Source organism: Phodopus roborovskii, unplaced genomic scaffold (assembly GCF_943737965.1).
Source record: "Phodopus roborovskii unplaced genomic scaffold, PHOROB, whole genome shotgun sequence".
NCBI lineage: Eukaryota > Metazoa > Chordata > Mammalia > Rodentia > Cricetidae > Phodopus > Phodopus roborovskii.
In genome coordinates, this window is record NW_026126447.1 from 22700306 (window position 1) to 22722700 (window position 22395).

The 22395-nt window shown below is 43.0% G+C and overlaps 1 protein-coding gene across 1 annotated transcript; it reads right to left on the reverse strand.

The window, feature by feature from the left end:
• Positions 1-701: 701 nt before the first annotated feature.
• LOC127224935 (tumor suppressor ARF) lies at positions 702-22123 on the reverse strand. Its single transcript, XM_051188159.1, has 2 exons — positions 21830-22123; positions 702-965 (listed from the first exon to the last, which is right to left on the reverse strand). Exons 1-2 carry the CDS (start codon positions 22098-22100, stop codon positions 793-795), a joined length of 444 nt encoding a protein of 147 aa, XP_051044116.1. The 5' UTR covers positions 22101-22123; the 3' UTR covers positions 702-792.
• Positions 22124-22395: the final 272 nt, after the last annotated feature.

Here is a 22395-nt window from a genome sequence, read left to right on the forward strand (position 1 = left end):
TTGTGTATATGCGTATATGCGCGCACGCGCGGTCTGGGTGCGGTCTGTGGCCAGAGGAATCGAATCCTCTAGAGCTGGAATTCCAGGCTGTTGTAAACTGCCTGATGTGGGTGCTGGGTATCAAACTCTGTCTCAGGCAGAGCAGTGCGCTCTTAACAGCTGAACCATGAATTGGAAAGCTTAAAAAGACGGGAAAGAAGATCTCCGTATCAAATACCCTCAAAACACTGGGGGTGCGAGCTAGGAATTTTTCCACTGAGAAGGCCAAGGAGCAAGGTTGACTAAGTTGCCAGCTGAAGGACAGGGCCTAGAAGTTTGGAAATCAGTCCTCCTGGCAGGTTTGCAAAGCAGCGAGAAACAGAGGCCCTGTGAGTAGCAGCGAGGCCCTGCTGTGGCTCCCCGAAACAGAGCCGAACTCTAGACCTCTGGCCCTCCTGCCTCGCAGCTAAGGCTTTGACTGGGGTTAAGTCGATGTGTGAAGCTGGGATTTACGGACAGAGTCCATGTTCTCAGGCTCATTTGGATTGCATCTTCTTAGGTTGTCACACAACTTGGCTCTGTGAGTTGAAGACAGCCAGAAGACCCTGCCCATCTTTTCCATCTGTAAATGAGTTTTAGAAGCGCTCAGATTTCAAGCTCTTGAACCAGCCGTGCTCACCTGGGGGTGTTTGAGCGCAAGTTATGCCTGCTGGCCCGCTGCCTTGGGGGTTGCGCCCAGCCGCACGTAGATATTGTACGACATCGCGATGGCCCCCCTCCTGGGCCAGGTCCATTGGCAGGCGACCCCGGGCATCAAACACATCCAGCCGCGCCCCCGCCTGGTGCAGTATCACCAGAGTTTGCAAGAACCCCTCCCGTGCTGCATCGTGCACAGGACGGGAGAGGGTGGCTGGGTCCTTGCAGTTCGGTTCCGCACCGTAGAGCAGCAGCAGTCTGGCCACTTGGGTGTTGCCCATCATCATCACCTGAAAAAGAAGGAAGAGTAGAGGAGTGAAGGCAGAGTGCGGGGAGGACCCGAGATAGAAGCTCTATTTAAGAAGCCTCAACACTAACTACCCGGTGGTGACAACCAAGCACAAGGTTCTACCCCTTAAGGGCTTCCTGTACCAGCTAGCTGCTCCTGTCCTCTCCATTCCATTCTTCTTACACACAGGATAAAAGGGTATTCCCTCACGCTTTCATGGCTCTGAAACCCTTGTAGAGCATCACCAGGGGCAAAGACTGCACTTGCCTCATTTGAGACATCAATGATTGTGTGGTAATTACTATAAGTGGTTGGCAAAAGATGCACCCAGTGAGGCTGGAGAAATAGCTCAGTGGTTAAGAGCACTAGCTGTTCTTCCAGAGGTCCTGAGTTTGATTCTCAGCAACCATATGGTGACTAACAACTATCTGCAATGAGATCTGATGCCCTCTCCTGGCATAAAACCAGCAGAGCACTCATATACATAATAGAAATACATAAATCTAAAAAAAGAAAAAAAAAGCCAGCATTCTCACAAAATTTTGTTAGCCTTGTCTTCCTGGAATACTTGGATTTCTTGAAGTCTAAAATGTCCCTAAAATATTACTGTCCCCTTCCTATCTTAAATTATTAATCCCCTAAATTGTGAAGATGTTGCAGAGAGACTTTGTAGACACCACTATATTTAGGAGCCTGAGATACTTTGTCCTGGACTACCAGAGTAGGCTCAATGATATCACAAATATCCTGCCAAAAAGAAGAAATAAGCAGAGATGCAGGGGTCAGAGAAAAGGTGCAGGAGTCCTGGGCCAAGAGCCACCAAATCTAGGAAAAAGAAAGCAGATTCTGGCTTATAGCCTTCTAAAGGAATAAAGCCCTATGGACTGGTTTTAGACTTCCAGCTCTTGTAGTTACATAACGATAATTTTGTGTTTTAGTCATTAAATGTGTGCTAACTAGGTCCATTGGAGAAATGCTTGCCTAGTGTTTTAGTTTGCTTTCTGTTGGTGTGATGAAGACCATGACCAAGAGCATCTTGGGGAAGAAAGGGTATCATAGTTCATCACTGAGGGGGGAAGCCAAGCCAGTAAGCTGCAAGGGGGAGCTAAAGCAGAGCTAATGAAGAATGTACTCATTGGTATGCTCAGCTTGGTTTTTGTTTGTTTTTTCTAGACAGGGTTTCTCTGTATTGCTTTAGTGCTTGTCCTGAAACTAGCTCTGTGCATCAGCTGGCCTCGAACTCACAGAGATCCACCTGCCTCTGCCTCCTGAGTGCTGGGATTAAAGGTGTGCACCCACCAATGCCCAGCTGGTTTTTTTTTTTTTTGTTATTTGGTTTGTTCTTTTTTATGCCACGGAAACCATCTGCCCAGGATGGCACTGCCCACATCAGAAACCAAGAAAATGCCCCCAAACAGTTGCCTACAGGCCAATCTTATGGAAACTTTTCTCAATTAAATAAAAGTACTCTTTATTGTCATTAAAGCAACTATAAGACCTTGCATGTGAAGGAAACTCTGGGTTCAAACTCCAACACTGCATAAACCCTGTCTACCTGCATTCTTGAGATCCAGTGAATAGAGGAGAGGGACCAGAACTTTAGCCTACTTACCAAGTTCGAAGCTAGCCTCTGAGCTCTCTCTCTCTCTCTCTCTCTCTCTCTCTCTCTCACACACACACACACACACACACACACACACACACACAAACCAAAGGAGGGAAGATGGGGAAGAATGGGGAAGGAAACTGTATATGAGAAGAAAATCTCCAATAGAAGAAAAAAATGTAATTTGTTAGAATAGTAATACAACAAAACCACTTCTCAAGTTTAAAGTTTGAAAGACTAGCTTTGAACTAACAATCCTCCTGGCACAATCCCCTTCCTTCCAAAGAAACTGTGTTACAGGCCTGCTCTTAATTTTTAAATTGCCTTGTAAATAAAACCATTCCTAAACCAGGTGGCCCATGCCTATAATCCCAGCACTCAGGAGGCAGAGGCAGGTAGATCTCTGTGAGTTCAAGGCCAGCTTGGTCTACAGAGTGAGTTCCAGGATAGTCAAGGCTACATAGAGAAACCCTGTCACAAAATAATACTAATAAATAATGATGATGATTAAGGATTCCCATAGAGGATGCACTGGACTCAAACCAAGGCTTTGTGAACACCAAGCAAAGAGTTCTACCATCTAGTTCCCTCCATCCACCAGAAAGGAATCCATGACCATCACAAAAACAAGTATTTTGTTGTAGTTGTGAGTTCTGGGATCCCACAACTTTTTCTGGCCTCAGGTGGGCATGGCAGTATGTGGTGTAGATATACATTCAGGAAAAATACCTCTTCACAAACAATAAAATAATAATAAAGAACCCAGCCAGACATAAGCTGCTAAACTACAAACTTGGCTTGAGGCTGGAAGGTATGCTAACAACTCCAATTCGGAATGTTAACTTCAGGTCACCTATTTGCAATTTTGAGGTAGGAATAAAAGTTATATTAGCTGTCACATCAGACTTTCCCCCAAATTGCTTTTACTTGCAATGGCAACTTTAAGCTCTTTAGGGTAAGCAAGATGGCTCAGCAGGTAAAATGTTTTGCTATCAAGCCTGACCTTCCATTTTCCAGACTCATGATGGAAAGAGAGAATCATTTCCCACAAGTGTCCTCTGTCCTCCACATGCAACCCTCCCTCAACTAAATAAACAAATCAGGGCCATAAGAAAATTAAAGTGCTGTAAAGTTAATTGGGGGAAAATAGAAAACTAGGCAGAAATTGCCCTAGAGAAAACCCCCAAATACCACTTTGTAGAGAGAAGCCACAGTTCAATTTGATCTGGAGTATAGAATAAAGAAACTTGCTCACACTAGAATAAACTTGGCCATAGGTTTGGAATCTGCACACAGACTACAAGAAGTTAAGGACAAAGTTATGTATTGATGTGCTGTTGCATTTACCTACAATGGGTCTAATAACAATTATAAACTGAGCACTGGTAACCAGCCTCTGGACCTATTCCTATCACTACAAAGTCAGGCACAGGTCCCTTTGCTTCATACCCCTGCTCCCCTGCTCCCATTTACCCACCTGTGTGTTTACCCGCCTCTACATGCAGCTGCCTCCTCTTCTGTTGAAAGTTTTTTCTAACCTCAGGACTCTTCCTGAGAATCATATTAGCAACTGCCTTGCATGTGATGTCACCAAAAACCAAACCAAACAAAAACAAAACAAACAAACAAGCAAACAAACCCACTGGATATCCATGAAGTTGGCCATCAGAATAAGCTTGAAAATCTTCAGGGAGTTTTTAGCTCCCCTCAGGAAGATCTAATCAATTTGCTGTTCTGTGCTCTGGAAACTTGCAGAAAGCTGTGTCATCCTTTTGGATTCATTGTTGATAACCCCCCCCCTCCGGTGTGCGTGCGTGGTGCGTGTGTGCGCGCGCGCGTGTGTGTGTGTGTGTGTGTGTGTGTGTGTGTGTGTGTGAGAGAGAGAGAGAGAGAGAGAGAGAGAGAGAGAGAGAGAGCTATACTAACATTTGATGGCCACAGACTGTTTTACAACCTCAAACTTTTCTTATTGAGAACAACCACAGTGGCAGGACTAGTGTGGGTTGCATTGTATTGTTGAATCTTTCCCTGAAGAAAGTGGAACTAATTTAGTTTTCAGGAAAACTATAAGTGAACTTGACAAAGAGGAAAAAATACTCTGTGCTCTATGTGTATATCGAAGTCCTCCACCTTGCTCATAAATTTGGGTTTAAAGATTGCTCATATCTTTTATGGTAAGGAAAAGTTGAAAATATCAAATTTAAAATGAATACTCAGAGTGTGCCTAAATCCTTTTAAGAAAATACCTGCAATTCAGTCATTGTTTTTTCTTTTCTTTCTTTTTTGGTTGTTCAGTTTTATTTTATTTTTTGAGACAGGGTTTTTCTGTGTAGTTCTGGCTGTCCTGGAACTCGATCTGTAGATCAGTCTCTGCCTCCTGAGTGCTGGGGTTAAGGGTATGGGGCTGACACTACCTGGCTGATTTTTTTCTTTTTATAAACAAAGCATTTCTGTCTCAAACACCAAGTTGGTTAAGGTTCTCAACCAAACTGATTTTCTCTTCCCCTTACTAAACTGCTGTGAAAACTATCAACCTGATTTTCCCCCTTTTCTGCATACAATAAATAAGGTCTTCTCTTATATATTTTCAGCTTCAGATGCTTTAAACTGTAAGCTATAACCCCATTATTTTTAAAGGCTCATACCTATTTTGTACAACCACTCAATCTGTCTAGTCTCAAAATGTCTCCACACTTGACTTGTAAATAGTCTCAAGGTCCCACTTTTATTATGTTTTAAACTGTATAAATGTATTCTATATTACATAGTTACAACTGGTGTTACTTTCCTTTACCCTGTTATGCACAGGCTTTTAGAATTATACTTGTTTCACAGGAATTTTGTTAGAACTAGAAATAATGGTTATGGGTGAATATTACTGGGCGGTGATGGAAATAATTCCCCCTTTAGGTTGAAGCTTATAGTAAGTTAGCAGAAAGCAAACCCAGAAATAATTTACTGACAATATATGGGAACAAATAATAACTCAATCACGAGAAATTGAAAACCTGATGCCAAAGTGGTACACTATACCAAGGTAGTTTAAAGGATGGCGGCAGCAAAAATAGCGTTTGCACGCCAAATGGTAACTGAAAGGCCATTGCAGTCAGGGTCACACTGCAAACTCACCAGAAATGTTGACTTTTCTTCAACAAAAGCTACCACCCCACCGCAGATGAGATACCCTGTGCCTACCTGAATCGGGGTGCGGCCGAAACAGTTCGGGGTGTTGGGTGAAACCCCTGCTTCCAGCAGAGCCCGAACCTCTTGTTCGCGGCCCTGGGCCGCCGCCCTAGCCAGCCTGTCTGCCGAGGACTCCATGCTGCTCCAAATGCTCCCCTTCTCGATCGCCTCCCTCTCGATCGCCTCCCTCTCGGAGATCCAGTGCCCGCCCCATCCTCGCGTGACCAGCCGGGGGCCCTCTTTCTTCCTCTTAAGGTTAGGGGACGAAACTCACTGAGCCTGACGTAGCTCCACAGTCCTCTATAGGTGGCAACTCGCCCCGTACACAACACTAATAGAACACTCCCGAAACCGTTGCTGCCCCCTCCCCCCCAGCGGGGGAGGGGATGGTAGTGGGGAGATGGATTCTGCCTAAGACTCGTCGCGTACTTTGAGGAGAGTTGGGGGCTGCAGCAGTGCGAGAGGATCGGAGGGGCCCCACCTGCTGCCCACGCTGACCCCCACTCTTCAAACTGTGCCTAGACACCCCTTAACGCTGGACTCCTTCCGGGCGCGCAAAAGAGAAGCACGTGGGTCTCCGGAGTTGGTGAGCTAGTCCTTTCTCCACCAGCGCGAAATCGCTCCCATTTCCTTCCTCCCCAGTGCAACAGCCCAGTCTTAGAAAAAAACGAGGGCGGGTAGTTTTCACCGCCAAATTGAAACTTAAGGTATTTAACCTCGTAGGCAAAGACTGCGTCTTCTTTTATTTAGGAGAAAGATCTCACTGAAACGCCAGCTCAAACAATTCATTCTGGAGACTCTCCTGCCTGCCTGGAGTCTCTGACCCACGCGCTCTGTGAAACCAGTGTCTTGGGCCAGGGGGCTTTTCAGAAACATTTCTGATGTTAGGGTATTGGGTGCTAGCTCTTAAAAATATTAATTCTATTCGACACAGACAAGGAAGGATTCTGTATGCAAAATGCAAAAGTGAGGGAGTGAAGTCACTGGAGGACAATCTGCTTGCTCACAATTGATGCCTGTTTTATGGGGCTGCTGTGAGTTTAAATGACTTGATATGCCTACAAACGTTAAGAACTACTGCAATCCTGTTGCACCACTATTGCATTATTCATTTTAGTGAATGGGCAGAGCGAGCAATATTAGGTAAAATGGAGGATTTAAAATGGCAACCATCACTGACCACAGGATGGTCTTTTCTTTCACACCTGCATTTAATACAACGAAGTCAAACAGCAACCAAAGAGTAAGCCTAGAGGGCTGCCTTGAAAACAGCAGGAACGTGTTCAGTCAGGTGAGAAGAGACGCTTCCTCCTGCAGCAGATGGGAACAAGTACAGAGACCAACAACTGAACACTGTGCTGATAGTGAGAGACCTTGGAATACTCAGTCCTAAATGGAGTGCCTCTATCATGTCCTTCCCCTCAGAGTCTGGGGGGGGGGACCCTGAAGAAGAGGAGGCTGATGGAGTGTGAGAGCCAGAGGGGATGGGGGACACCAAGGAAACAGGGCCCTCTAAACCAACAGATCAATGCTCATGGGAACTCACAGAGACTTAGGTAGTGTGCACAAGTCTGCAGTGCTCATACTGTTACTTCCTGTTGCACGTTTTTTTTTTATGGGATTCCTGAGCATGTGAATGAGTGGGTCTCTCTGATTCTTCTTCTCTTGGGCTCCTTTCTTTCTGTTGGTTTATCTTGTCCAACTTCAACGTGACAGTTGCTGTTTTATCTTATATTTTGTGGTGGAACAAACTTCTAGAGGAAGGGCAGCCAGAGAACCAAAAACTGGAACAAACTTCTAGAGGTGTTTATGATCTAACAAATAAAGCTTGCCTGAAGATCAAAGCGCAAAGCTGGCTACACTAGTTAGCTATAGGTGTCAGGCAGTGGTGGCACACACCTTCAATCCCAGCACTAGAGACAGTGGCAGAGAGATCTTTGTTAGTTCAAGGTCACCCTGGGCTATATGCCAGTGCATCTGTCTAAAATATAAACAGAGCTCACACACTTTTAATCCCAGCACTAGAGAGGAATGTAAGGCAGAAGGAGGCAGGAGATGAATGAGGAGACTGGAACTGAATCTGAATTTGGTGGATCACACCTTCTGAGCATTGGTAGGGGTGAGAACTCCCTAGTGGCTGGCTGCTTTGTTTCTCTGGTCTTCAGTCTTAATCCTAATATCTGGGTTTTTATTATTCATGTGACAATATTTTATTTTGTTATATTTTTTAATGAATGAATGAAATCCTAGCCACTAGGGTAAAGGTTAACAACTGAGCTGTAATTTAGTCCTTCGAAGGGAGGGAAAAATCAGTTTTTACAATGTAATGACACTCTAGGTATATCAACCACTCCAGGGTAGATCTCATGTTCCTCATGTTCAGGAGTAGTTGACCAAGATATAATCGACTCTATAAGTGTGTGTGTGTGTGTGTGTGTGTGTGCGCGCGTGCGTGCTCGCTTTTATTTGGTTACATTTACTTTCTTTTGGGGGTGGTGTTTTACTTTGTTTTCTTGAATTTTTTAAAATAAACCTAAAGTTGAGGAGGTAGTGAGGGAAAGAGGATCTGAAAGGACTTGGGGGAGGGTCAGAATATGATCAAAATATATTTAAATTTAAAATTTTTAAATAATGAAAATATAATGGGTTTTGGGCAAGTATACACCAGTGCAGGCATTCGAACTGGATGTCATCAAAGATCCAGCACTCTCTGTGTATGGCTCCTTTGCTCTGGAAGTTGGTCCTGTTGTTATAAATCATGAATAAATGATAGTGATAAAAGAAACCTTTTTTATTGAAAACAAAACAAACCAAATCCACCACACTCCATATTTATTCAACCATTTCAGCTTGGACCTGATGGCAACACTCCAGATGTACTGAAATATAAAAAACCAGGGTATTGGCTCAAGGTAGAAAGAGGGGAGGTAAGGTTAAAGGAATGAACTCTGGAGTTAGACCTTGTGGGTTCAAATCTGGACTTTTCTGTGTATTCAGATAGAGAAGGAGAAAGATGTTCCAGGCAGAGGTGAGAACATATGTAAAGGCACAGGCATGCAAGAAAACAGGGTATTTCACTGAGCTGTATTGGGCAGCCAGAGAACCAAAAACTGGAACAAATTTCTAGAGGAAGGGTCTGCAAAGAAACCTGCTGTGATTGGTCAAGGCCAAGCAGAGTGAAGCAGGTGAACCAGGTATAGGGCTCTGGAAGATACTAAAGCATCTGCGCTGAGGAGAAATTGAGGTGAAAGGGCAGGGGCAGTTGTGAGGTGTGCCTAAAATGTCTCCTCTGAGGAGACATACACAACCTTCTCCTACAGTCCAATGACAACCCATGAGATTCCACCAAGTTCACTGTGGGGAACCAATAACTTTTATTAGATTTACACACTGAACCATGGGTGAAGGGTTATGGGCAGGAACCTGGGTCTAAAGGAGCCACCAAAGCAAGGAAGGTCTGGACCCAGCATGGACAATGACTCCTCTGTGGCTATGTAAGGAAGCCCCACCTCCCTAGTCCTTTCTCACCAAGAGAGACTAGTCCTTCACCAGAGACCCAGATGGTAGCATGCAGTAAGGGCAGAAATGAATACAGCTGGTTGGAGTGGTGACTGTGTACTCAGATCGAAGTTTCTTTCTCATCTAAAATACTGTTATCACTCAGATTTGACACCATCCAAGCCTCTCACAAATCTTACTGAGAGTGACATTGCTCACTGACAGGGACACACTGAGAAACATATTTCTTGTTGGAATGAAAACAGTAGCCCTTTGAGACACAGTTGTCCTTTTCCTCAGGTGAGGACATTGCAACTAGAAGCAAGTGTCCCTTGATCAAAGTAACAGAGCAGACAAGATCATAATCATACATGACTATGTGTCTCATGAACTTTCTTATTGTGATTTTGTCAAATTTGAGTTAAAGTCTTTTAGACAAGGAGACATTTTCTCAGTTGAAAACTGGCAAGGAATGTGATTTTTCACACCAAGAACAGATAACCTCTGAGAAAAGCCTCAAACTTGTTAATTCTTGGGAACTATTATTTTTAATCTGTTGATTCAAAATTATAATAAATTTTCTCTTCCTAATCAAGTAGGACCACAGCAAGGATTCCACCATTTGTAGACATGATGTAGGTAAGTCACAAATTTTCAACTTCAGTTTCCAAACTCTTAACTGGATTTGGAATTTGGACATATAATCAACTCATACCAGGACCATTTTGAGGAAAAATCAGAAGTGTGTTATATGTTATAGGCAGAGTTTTTAAAATTGTGAACAAAAGGGGTGTGATTAAAAATAAAAAAAATTATCATCAAAATACCTCAAAGAATAGGTTTTATGTTACATTGGGTAACTTTTCAGTTCAAGAAAATAATCACTTTCTAACCTGTTTTAATGTATATGCATCCTGATTGTTGGGAAACTGCTTATTGTGGAGGAAACAGAAAGATGAAAAAAAAAAAAAACAACTGTATGTATTGTACATGTATATATGTATATAATGTGTACATGTACAATCTGGTTATATGTACAAATGATGAGGATCCTTATTCTGATGGTAAGATAAGTAGCCAGACATATAATTAGAAAAGACACAGAAATAGAGACAATAAGAAATCTACTCAAGCTGGGCAGTGGTGGTGCACACCTTCAATCCCAGTATTCTGGAAGCAAAGGTAGATGGATCTCTGGAAGTTCGAGGCCAGCCTGGTCTACAGAGTGAGTTCCAGGACAGCCAGGACTGTTTCACAAAGAAACCCTCTCTTAAAAAACAAACAAACAAAACCAAAAATATAAAAAAAGGAAGAAAGAAATCCATTCAAAGTGGCCAAGAAAATCATAACGGTTACCATTTATTGATTCTCAATTACATAATACACATCGACCAGTTTTACATATACATCATTTCTAACTTAACAGCTCTCCTGTGGGATACAAAGTTATCATCCATCCCTCACAAAGGAGAATAAAATAAGCCAAGAGTATTTCTATAGCAATGCACAGTATGATGGAGTTCAAACCCCAGGCTTCTAGCTCAGAGAGGCCCCTTCTGCCTCCCAAACAGATATGCCTTCCTGTTGACTAATGTACAGTGCTTGTGGTGTGCAACTCAGCAGTTCTTGCTGAGCAAAGTGGTAGAGTTATTCTCCCGAAACCAAGGGCTCAGATAAGTGGCTGAACCAGAACCAATGCAGCAGGATCCCTATTGTTAAGAAGCTAGTACTTCTTAACAATATTTGTCACTAAAAATGCAGCAGCAGAGATTATGTCTCCAAGTCCCTCCAAAAATCACTTAATAGGCCCATTTTGAATTTTTTTTTTCCTGATTGTAGCTCACATGTATAGAAAATCAGGGCTGGGTGGTGGCAGTACACTCAAATTCCAGCTCAAATGATAAGAGACGAGGAAGGGAGAGAGGGAGGGAGAGAAGGAGTGAGGGGTCAAGAGAGAGGGAGGGAATGAGAGGGAGGAAGAGAGAGAGAAGTGAGGGGAGAGGGGGGGGAAGAGGGAGTGAGGGGAAGGGAGGGAGGCAGGGAGGGATGGAGAGAAAGAGGGAGGGAACAGAGAGAGGAGGGAGGGAAGGAGAGAGAGAGAGAGAGAGGGAGGGAGAGAGAGAGAGAGAGAGAGAGAAAGGAGAGGGAGGGAGGGGGAAGAGAAGGGGTGAGGGGAAGAGAGGGGGAGAAAGGGAGTGAGGGGGAGGGAGGGAGGGAAGGAGAGAGAGAGAGGGGAAGAGAGAGAGAGAGAGAGAGAGAGAGAGAGAGAGAGAGAGAGAGAGAAGGTGGGAGGGAGATCAGGAAATGAGCTGCATGAAGAAAAGAAGAAATTGTGCCACACAGAATTGACAATGTCAAAATATTCCCTTCCATTTAAGTCTTTACCTTGAAGATTCTGTACAATTTCAAAAGATTTTACTCCCACTAATGAAAACCTTCCCAATTCTCCAAAAGATTACCATGAAGGCTAGTTGTAACAGCTCTACCACTTTGCAACAAGTTACAATTTACTATCTGTTAGATGTGTTTGGAGTGCCTCTAATTGCTGCTATAAATAATACTGCCATGCTTCAGTGATATGTATGATTTCCCATTGCCCACCCTACCCCAGGGCCCTGGAAATAAGACTCTTGACATGTATAACAAACCTGTCTTTTCAGGAACCATTCACTGATCTGTAACTAACTGGAGAGGTGGTACACAGTCACAGCTACCCAGCTAATGAATATTTTTGTAGGTTTTACTAAAAACAAAGCAAAACAAGTCTCATTACTTATCACTGGCTACTCTGGAACTCAGTTCTGGATCTCCCTGCTTCTGCCTCCTGAGTGCTGGAACTATTTTCTTTCTTTCTTTCTTTCTTTCTTTCTTTTTTTTTTTTTTTTTTTTTTTGGAACTATTTTCTGTAGCTCTTGAATAATTTTCTCTCCCCATAGTCTTTCTATGATAGCCACAATTACTTTGATTTGGACAAATGCGTCTGGTGAGAATGACAATCATATCCTCCAAATAATTGTGGAAGGGATACAAATGAAGTACTGGATGGCAGGACAAACCCATCAAGAGAGAATGCAGAGTCAGAAAGCCGATCCATCATTCACCAATGTTATCTCTGTCTCTGTCTCTCTCTCTCCTAAAAGCAATGTCCTTCCTACCTTATATACCAGGTGGACCCTGCCTCTCTAACTACTGGGATTATAGGCCTGCACCATGCAAACTGGGTTTAGTTTAAATAAATTATGCAAAAAATTTTTGAGCCTTTTTTTCTCTCTCTCCTCAGGTTTAAGTAAATTATGTAAACTTTCTCAAGTCTGTAAAGGAAAGATAAAATTTACTTAGTAAAGGTCATTGTGGGGAGTAAAGAAAATTAGACCCATGAAAATCCAGGTATACAATGTTTTCAATAAGTAAAACATAGTTCAGAACACATACATGTTCTCTCCTGTTATTCACAGAGGCCATCAAAGTCAATTTCCATTTTCCCGTATTCATAACTGCATATTGCTGCAGATGCTATAAAATTCAACAAATCAACTCCCTTCTAGTAGTTATGATTAGTTCTTTTTGGGGGGATTCAACTCTCCAAAAACAGCTTTGTGGTAACAGAAGCACCTGTCTTCCCACAAAAGAACTTGAAGAGAAAAAGTTAGTCATTAAAACACGGGAAGTGACTCTGGGGTGATCACCGTGTTCAGTGTTTCCTCTGTGCTGTCACCTACTACTTTGTCCTTGTGTATTTCAAGCAGAAACTTGTGAGATAGTCTCACCTTGTATTCCAGGTTGGCCCAGGGAAAACTAGGCAAGCAGGGGAATGCAAAATTTACCTTTGATGAACGTTTATGTCCTACTTCTTTTTTTAAATTTCCTTATGGAGTAGAGTTCACACACACTCACACACACACACACACACACACCCTTGCTCTGAAAGGATAACCAGAAGGAAGAATGAGGAGAATGCTATGTTGTGCATTTTGCATGTCTGGAATCCCAATTCTGAATAACTCCTTCAAACTGTTATAATAAATGATTCAAAATATTGAATTCCACATTGCAGACATCTTGAAGGTCTTGAAGATGACTTTAACATTTCTTTCCACATATCCCATCACACATGCACACACTTTAAAAGCTAAGGTTAAGTAAACTGCAGAGATTAGAAATCCAATAATCTCCTCCAGTGCATTCTGTAGAAACCACTGTTCCTGGTCACAGACATTTTTTTTGAGACAGAAAACAGTCTAATAACACACTTTTTGGCTTTAATAATGTCACCAATTTTTTTACTACAGGAAATTATAGATATTATCCAGATAGTAAGCAGCATTATACCCTATAGGCTTTCATACAGGGCTTCTGTCCAGGTATAGATTTAAAAGTAGGCGAATTTACACTGCTTTCACATATGTTTGACTTGACTGATATACACGTCTTATTTGGATATTTGCAGTGAGTCTTGAATGCTCTACCTACTTTTCAATGCATAAATAGCACAAGCTGCTTCCAGATGAGAAAATGGAAGCAGAGAAACCCTAGAGCCCCCTTGTAAAACCACACCAGCTGGCAAGCGAAAGAAACAGAATCTGATTGCAGGCAGGCAATGTAAATACCAAGAATGAGCTTTCTTCTGCTTCAAACTGTTCCTGTGTTTGTCCAAAGGTTCTCATTTGCTGCTTTTAAATCAAAGCAAGAACAAGTAATTTATATTTATGAGGCTTCAGCTTAAACTTATGAGATGCAATGACTTGGGGAACTCATAAGAACTTCAGTTATATAACAGCCAAACTCTCCCCCAAACAACTTATAGAATAGCACATAGCTAGAAGAGATGAAAATGAAGTTGCGTGTGTTCTAATTCCAGAGACAACCAAGGTAAATAATACAGACATTATTAACCAATGGCATTTGACAGGTTGTGATATATACTTGAGCCTTAATCTTTAAACACATGACAAGAGAAAGTAAAACATCAAAAATGTAAGAGTACTAAGATAATTAAATGAGACAATCTCTCTATTAAGCTCCTCATAATCACCTCTGAGGAAAAAAATACACCTTTAGTATGTGCTTTGGAAGAATGACTGAATAAGCTTCTTTTTAAGAAATGTAATATCCATAGAATATATTTTGCTGCAACTACTTAGCATATAAAATTCAAAGTACCTCACATTACACAGGCTCTTAATTATTTCAAAGTAAAAAGGCACTACTTTTCATATGGGAGAGGATTTTCAACTGAATTGAGTCAGAAGGCTATTGTTTCTTTAAATCGGATGCAAGAATGCTTAGTCAGAGGATCTGACAACTGAACAGAAACAAGGCAAGAAAATAGTGGCACTCAGAAGAGAAAGTAAAACACAAACGTTGTACCAGTGTACAAATGTACCAGGAGACACCTGGTAAGGCTAAGAAAAAACTATGATGATATTTGGGAGGCATCGCATCTTCAGTTTTCTTAAAACTGCACTTCCCTCCTGCTCAAGTTATCTGCCCCCTCCCTCCCACTCGCCTACCACAGGCTGTTACAGACACACAAAGGTCCCACATTTTCTTTTGTCAGCTTCATTCTGTTATGGTAACATGTTATTTTATTTTTTATTCTAAATAAACAGTTTAAACCAGTGAAACCCTTTCCTTCCTTCCTTTTTAAACAGCAGCATTTTAGGTTCATTTTACTCCAAGATGGTATAGATAATAAGATAAAATAAAACCCTTATTCATATGTGTATGGAGAGAGATTTATTCACCTGGTATGAAAAAGTGAAGTAGACACAGTATTTAGAGTAAACAATTTTATTGTGGCTTTCCCATATGCAAGTTGCTGATGCTGTGAGCTTTATAAAATATCCTGTTGTGTCCTCCCCTCTAACAGAAGCCCTGATCATGCGAATCTGGTACCTCTGAGCCTCACCCCTGCAAATTCTAATACCAAAAGGTCTCTTTTTCATTTTTGTGAAACAATTCCTTCTTTGATTATTCAGTTAACTCTCCTACCTGGAGTCTAGAGTATGCTTAACTCTGAACTTTCAACCCCTTGCCTAAGTTTAAAAATAAGCAAAAATGAGGCTTTAAATAAGCAATGTTGGCATTTGCAAATCACATCCAAGGGCCACTTGGGAACAGAATCCCAAACAAAGTGCAGATTCTTGTGAGCTGTCAAAAGTCTGCTGGATTAGAATTTGACAGTGAGAGGTCCACAGGAACAGGTTTTAGGCTGAGGCTGCTCCACTGTACTCCCGATGTCTGGTTTCTTGCACGCTTCCATTAAGAAAGCAAACATCCTAAGAGAACGCTGTGCAGTTTTATTAGTTTCAATTTGCATAAGAGATTAGCTGGCTTTGTCCAGACAATTCTAAACTCCTACAAAGTAGCTCTTCCTTGAACACAATTCCTCTTGGGGGTTGGGAGTGTTTTCCGGGGTGGAGCTTGAACCTGAGCATTCAGAGTTCCATCCCCAAGCCACCCCATTTCTGTTTGAGTAATTTACTGATTCAGTGGTGAGGTACAAGACTTTGAATGTGTTGAAGAAGCATTAAAATGTCCTGTGTGATACCGTGTTTTCATTTTCATAAGCAAGGCCAATATTCCTTGCTTATGAGATATTCCTAACATGAAAATCAAGCATGAGGATTCTGATGCCTTGGGAATTTGCAAGATTTGTATCTTAACCTTCCCACTTTACTATTTTTTCTTCTGATCATGGTTTTGTTGAAATTCAACGCCTGCCCTGGGGCTCATGAAAGAAGCAATGCACTGCCAGGAGCTGATGAGAGTGTCTTTGATCTCTTAAAAAAAAAAAAAAAAAAAAAAAAAAAATAGAACGGTGACATAGATATTTGGTCACACCAACAATTTTAAGTCCACCCTCGGGCTTGCTGATTACACTGACATAGCAGATCTGTTAAGGCCTGAAGTTGAAGGATATTTTTTAGGAAGTTTATTACAGGTTTTCTTGGACTGTATTTTGCTTGCCATCCTAGAAGTGAGTGATGTTCCTTTCTGATTGGTTATTTCAGGGGCACGTTCTAGCAGGGAGATTTGCACTATAAAAAGAAAGAGAAGTGCTGGCCCTTTTGAAGGGATGGATGCACTTGACACACAGAAGCTGAGGGTCTGTGTGTGTGTGTGTGTGTGTGTGTGTGTGTGTGTGTGTGTGTGTATGTGTATGTTGGGGGGGAGGGGTGTCTTGGAAATGCCTTTGCCTTGTGTGTGTTCTCCCAAATAAAACTGATTTTCTCTTGCCTACCATCCAATAACAGCTGAGTTGGTGGCATAAAATGTCTTCCTATCATGTCTAAATCTAGAGGAGTCTAAGTCTGCCTGACACCACTCCTTGCTGTCCAGTGATGCTCCCCTTCCTGTAAAGCCTCCAACACCTACACTATCTGATTAACTCTTATCTGAGGATGTAGCTCAGGGGAGGAAACCAGTCCAGAGCAGATGAAACCTGAAGGAGTGCCTGGGTGATAAGTGGATCCAGGGTCTACATTCTGGCTAGCAGATCTTGCTTTGGCAGCCAGCTAAATTAGCATCACTTCTTAGGATTGGGTTGAGAGGGAGAAGGCAGGGACACCTGAGCTATGTGGAGCTTGGCTACCCACAGGTGCTCTTGGGACTTTCAGGATGCCAGATAACCTCTATGAGGTTAGTTCTGCCAACCAGGGATTCCCAGCCTGAGTGAGCAAAGAGAAAGAATAATAGGAAGGATGCCAATGCTGAAAGGGGACCCAACACCCAAGAGCCTTAGAGATGGGGAGAGCAGTGGCAGTATCCCTTTCTGAAGTCTGGGGAACTAGAAATCACAGCCCTGGCCAGTTTTCCCAAACTTTAAAGCCACCTTCATTGAGGTGAGAGACTCACAACTCAGTTCTTGACTAATCTGGCACTCTTAGTTCATCCCTGATGTGCAATTTTATGGCGCTGGAGGCTTTGACAATGAAATATGTTTAGCAGTGATATCAAGTGAGACTACTTTGTAAAACTCAAAAGTATGATGAAGATGATAAATATCCCCCATCCCTCCTAATCTGAGGAAACAATTGCAAACTTGTTTACCACACCAAGTCTTGCTTTAAATATTGCCTGTTTGGGGACAGGAGTGGGGTGGGTGGGGAGTATGATGGCACAGGCCTTTAATTCTATCACTTGGCACAGGCAGGCTTGTCTCTGAATTCAAGACCAGTTTACATAGGGAGTTCCAGGCCAGTAAAGGCTACATAGTGAGAAAAACAAAATCTACCCCCTCACCAAGTCCCTACATTTGGGCAAGTACTTTACATTGTATTAAATATATTGAGTGTTCCACAAAAAAATATGTCAGAGTGGGGACACACACACACACAATCATCCAGTGGCTGAGGAGGTGGGAGAACAGGGAATTCAGTTCAATCTGGGCTCTGAGTGTCAAAAATCGAACACTTAGGAGGCAGATGCAAGCAAATCTTTGTGGTTGGAGCTCAATCTGGTCTACATAGTGAGTTCCAGGTTAGCCAGGGCTACATAGTGGAAAAGTGGGGAAAACTCTATACCCAAATCTAATCATCATCTCATTCCAGATTATAGTTGTACCATAGTTTAACACCACACTGTTATAATTTTAGGCAACTTTCATTCTTCCTGTACCGCTCTCCAGAAGGTAATCTCTTCCCTTAGGACAGTTAAATACAAGGGTAGGCATTTGTAAAGTTCTTATCCTGTGCTATGAGGTTGGCAGAGGATGCTGCTCAGCTCACACAGTATCTGGCTAGCACTGAGGGAGCCTGAGGTTTGGTCCCCAGAGCTGTATAAACAAGGTGTGATAGCCCACTGCTAGTAACCTAAGCACTCAGAAGGTGTTCAGATGTTTATTTCAGGACCTTCCTGGGCTAAATACATGAGACCATGTTTAAAAAACTGTTTATCTTTACCATATTAGAGACAAGCTTTGTGAGACTCCAAAGTCAGAGAAAATTCATACTTAATACCACAACTTTTGTATTTTGAAAATGAAATAATACTCATTTACATAATTTACATAATTTACATAATTTACATAATTCAGAGTACAGAAACACAGCATCACAGAAACTTCCAGGTTGGGGTAAAGCACACAAAGGGTCCAGGGCATTTTAGCAGCGTGGGGTTTCAGTCTGAGGTGGCTCAAGGTACTGCTGTGTGAAAGAATGAGACAGAGAAAAAACTGCTCCAAATGTTCAGCTTTGCTATTAGAAAACATTTTTTCTTGATGATTCATATCACTTTATAAGCAAGAGTTAGGGAAAATGGCGGTTATTTATTTTCATCACAGTGAGTCTAGTAATGAACCAATATGAACGGCAGACCTGTAAAATGTTAGAGACACAGACAGTAAGGCTCTCCTGTTTTACATGTAGAAAGCAGAATCAACTGGGATCATGTACATATTGAAATACTGGTTCAAGTCAGCTGTAAGGCGCTTACCTTGAGGTGGCTACAGGAGGAGGAGAAGCTGTAGAGAGTTCTCAAGTAGCCATGAATAAAGGGGCACTGGGTAGAGTAGAGCTTAGTAGTGTAAATGGTAATGTGCATTGTGTGTATAGGAAACTGAGCCCAGTCCCTTTTGCAGAAGACTACTAAACTGTATCCCCACTCCCACACAGAAGTTTATCATACACACTTTCAGTCACAGGAATTAAAAAGTTCTAAGGAACACATCTACAGAAACTTTCAAAATGTTAGAGTACTGACATCTTACATATTTTGGAGCAATATTCAATAATTTGTATGAGAAATGTCTAAACATTTGCACCCCAAGGACCTGAGTGATTCAACATCATTAGCACCACATATATTCCTAAGACAGTACAACTGCAGTGGAGTATATAAACATGAAATACATAATTACACCAACACTGGCAATTAACACTTCAAATATTTCCATTACATCCTTAGTTTCAAATAGAAAGTTGGGAAATTGGACATATTTTTAGCCTACATTCTATGCATGCCATATGTTCCATTATCAGATACTTATTGATAATTGGGCCTTTTACACAATGAAATCATGTCTAGGTAATTTTACATATAATTCCTGAAAATTGATGTTTTTTACTTGTGACAATAAATGGTTTCTTTCAAAAAAAAAAAAACCTATTTTTACACTTTACATATTCTGCCAATTGAAAATCCTGATGTTAACCCACACACCCTCGAACACCTGATTTTTGACAAAGCAGCTAAAAGTATACAATAGAAGGAGGAAAGCATCTTCAACAAACAGTGCTGGCACAACTGGATGATGGTGTGTAGAAGACTGCAGATAGACCCATGTCTATCGTCATGCACAAAACTCAAGTCCAAATAAAAGACAGCCTTAAGTCCTGGGTTCCCTTGTCTATAACACCCGTTAGCTCCCTGGTCCATGGATTGATCGTGGCCATTCCACTCTCCAGTGCTGGAAATACGGGGAAGACAACTTCTGTCTTCCCAGGATTTTGTGCTTGTTAGAAAAATACAACTCCAGACCATACTTTAACATTAAGTGACTACAGTACTGTGTTTTATATTTCTGAAAATACACAATCACAACATTTACAAATGCTAAAAATTTCTACTTCCTAACCACAGATTTCCAAAGGCACCAAATTATTAATATAAAATAATTATGGTCAGCTGTCTCTGTGAGTTTCTGTAGCCTGGTCTTGACACCTTTTCTTATCACTCCTCCCTCTCTGCAACTGGATTCTAGGAGTTCAGCTCAGTGTTTAGCTGTGGGTGTCTGCTTCTGTTTCCAGAAGGCTGATGTCATATAAGTTAGTTATCAGGGAAGGGCATTACCCTCCCTGTGGAGTGTGTGGGGGAAATGGAATGGGAGGGTGGGTGGGGGGACATGGGAGGGATGGAGGGAGGGAGAACTGGGATCCATATGTAAAATAAGAAAAATAATATATATATGTATAATTATGGAGGGAGAAATATTAACTAGAGTCATAAAACTGCTTTTTAATAGAGCATAACATTAACAACTATATTCAAACCCACACATTACAAAGGCTAAACATATGCTGTACAGAAAAAATGCCCAGCAAAACCAAAACCAAAACAAAACAAAAAACCCACCATTAAGGAAGATGACTTGGATCCTGTGATTTGAAATTAAATAAAATCAAAGTCATGAAATCCTTTATAAATGCTCTCTACCAACTTTTGGAGAAATGAAATTTCTCATCCCTTTAATATCTGAGTGAGTTGTAGGCCAGCCTGGTCTACAGAGCAAGTTCCAGGACTGCCAGGAGTATACAGAGAAACCCAAACAAAGAACAAAACAAAACCCAAGCAAATCAAACCTGATAGTTTTCCTTTTCTGTTTTTCTTTTTGGTCAAGGCAACTGCTCCAGCCACCCTATCCCTCCTGGGTAGTGTCAATAGTTTTACATTTCCATGCCTAAAAGACAATTGATACAGCAACAAACAGCTTTCCCAGGGGGTGGGAGCTTCACTTTTGGAACCCAGGTTTCTCTAAGATTTTTGCATACTGTATCTACATAGTTTTCTTTTTCTTTCTTTCTTTCTCCTTTCTTTCTCCTTTCTTTCTCCTTTCTTTCTCCTTTCTTTCTCCTTTCTTTCTCCTTTCTTTCTTTCTTTCTTTCTTTCTTTCTTTCTTTCTTTCTTTCTTTCTTTCTTTCTTCCAGATCACCAGGTGTGAGGAAAAGAAAAATCTACCACAGATTCTATTTTTCAAGCAGTAGGCCTCAAGTAAAACCCATGTTAATTGTGGTCTGGGAAGCTTAAAATATGACTACTTCTGATTCCTCCCGGATGGCACGTTTAAATTCTACGTCTGAGGATCATGAAGGCACTATCCAAAACAGTTTCAGGGACTTAGACCAGTCAGTAAGAAGTTTCCAACTCTAAGGACAGCCATTGTCTATACTTGCTGAGGAATCTTAGAGAATCAAATGCTTGCTTGTTCCTGCAGCAGCTACTGATTATATTTAAAACAGTGACGCGTTGTCCTCCTATTTTTGGACATCAACCTATGTTCTGCTGCCACCCTCGCATGTCCTCCCCTACACTTGCATGTATGGGTGAGCCGGCCTGGTGGACGGGAGCGGAATAGGCAAACCCTTAGAAAACAAGACCGTTAGCAGGTATTCTCCCCGCCCCCCCCACCCCAAGGAGGGGTGGAAGAGCGCTAGAAAACCACCTAACCTTCGTTAGTGTGTATATATGTGTTTGTATGTATGTAAATATGTATGTATGCGTGTGTGTGTGTGTGTGTGTGTGTGTGTGTGTGTGTGTGCGTGCGCGCACTCCCGCAGTTTACTAAAGCATAACGGGGAACTGCAGGAGCCACTCATTTCCAAGGCGGCAGGTTTAGGAACTTAAGGACTCTAAGCTTTAAGCAGGGTTGAGGAGGACTACGAAGCGCGGGGGCCCTTCAGACTCAGCATGTAGGAGAGAGAGCGCCATCTCCAAGGAACTCGCCCGAAGGGAAAGAGCGAAACCCCCCCCCCCCTTGTCCGCACCGGGGCGCGTCCTCTTTTTCTACCTCGTTGGGCAGATGCACGAAAGCACGCGGAACCACAGCCCGTGCGCGCGCGGCTTTGGAGGGCCTTTCCTACCTGCTTCAGGATGCAGCAGCGGCCCTCTGCGCTGGCTCCTCGTTAGCATCAACAGCAGGGCCACGACAGCCCGTGCGCTGCTCGCTGACCGGTGTCGCGAGGATCGCGGGAACTGCACCACGAAAGCCCTCACTCGAGGTGGGCAATCTGCGCGCCGCCGCCGAATCCGCACAGTCACCAGGAACCTGCACCCCATGCTCCAGCCGCTGCACTCGCCCGGCGGTCGCCTCCGTGTGACACGGGAGGTGAGAAGCGCCGCCCCCCGGCCCATTCGGTTAGGAAGCACCCCGAGACCCACGCGCCCCACCCCCCGCCGCCCATCCCCGCCCCCTGGCGGCCCCGCGGCCCCTGCGCGCCGCCGTCCCCTGTCGCGCGGGAAAGCTTCCCAGAGGCGCCCAGAGGGAGGCGCGCGCGGGGCCGGCGGGCCGCATCCGGGGTCCCGCTGCCTCCCGCCCAGCGCACGCCTCCCGCCTCGGCCGCTCGCCGAGCTCGCCACCCCTCGCGGTGACAGCCGGCGCCGCGGGACGCGTGCGCACCGCCCGCCCCTGGCTGCAGCCGTCACCCAG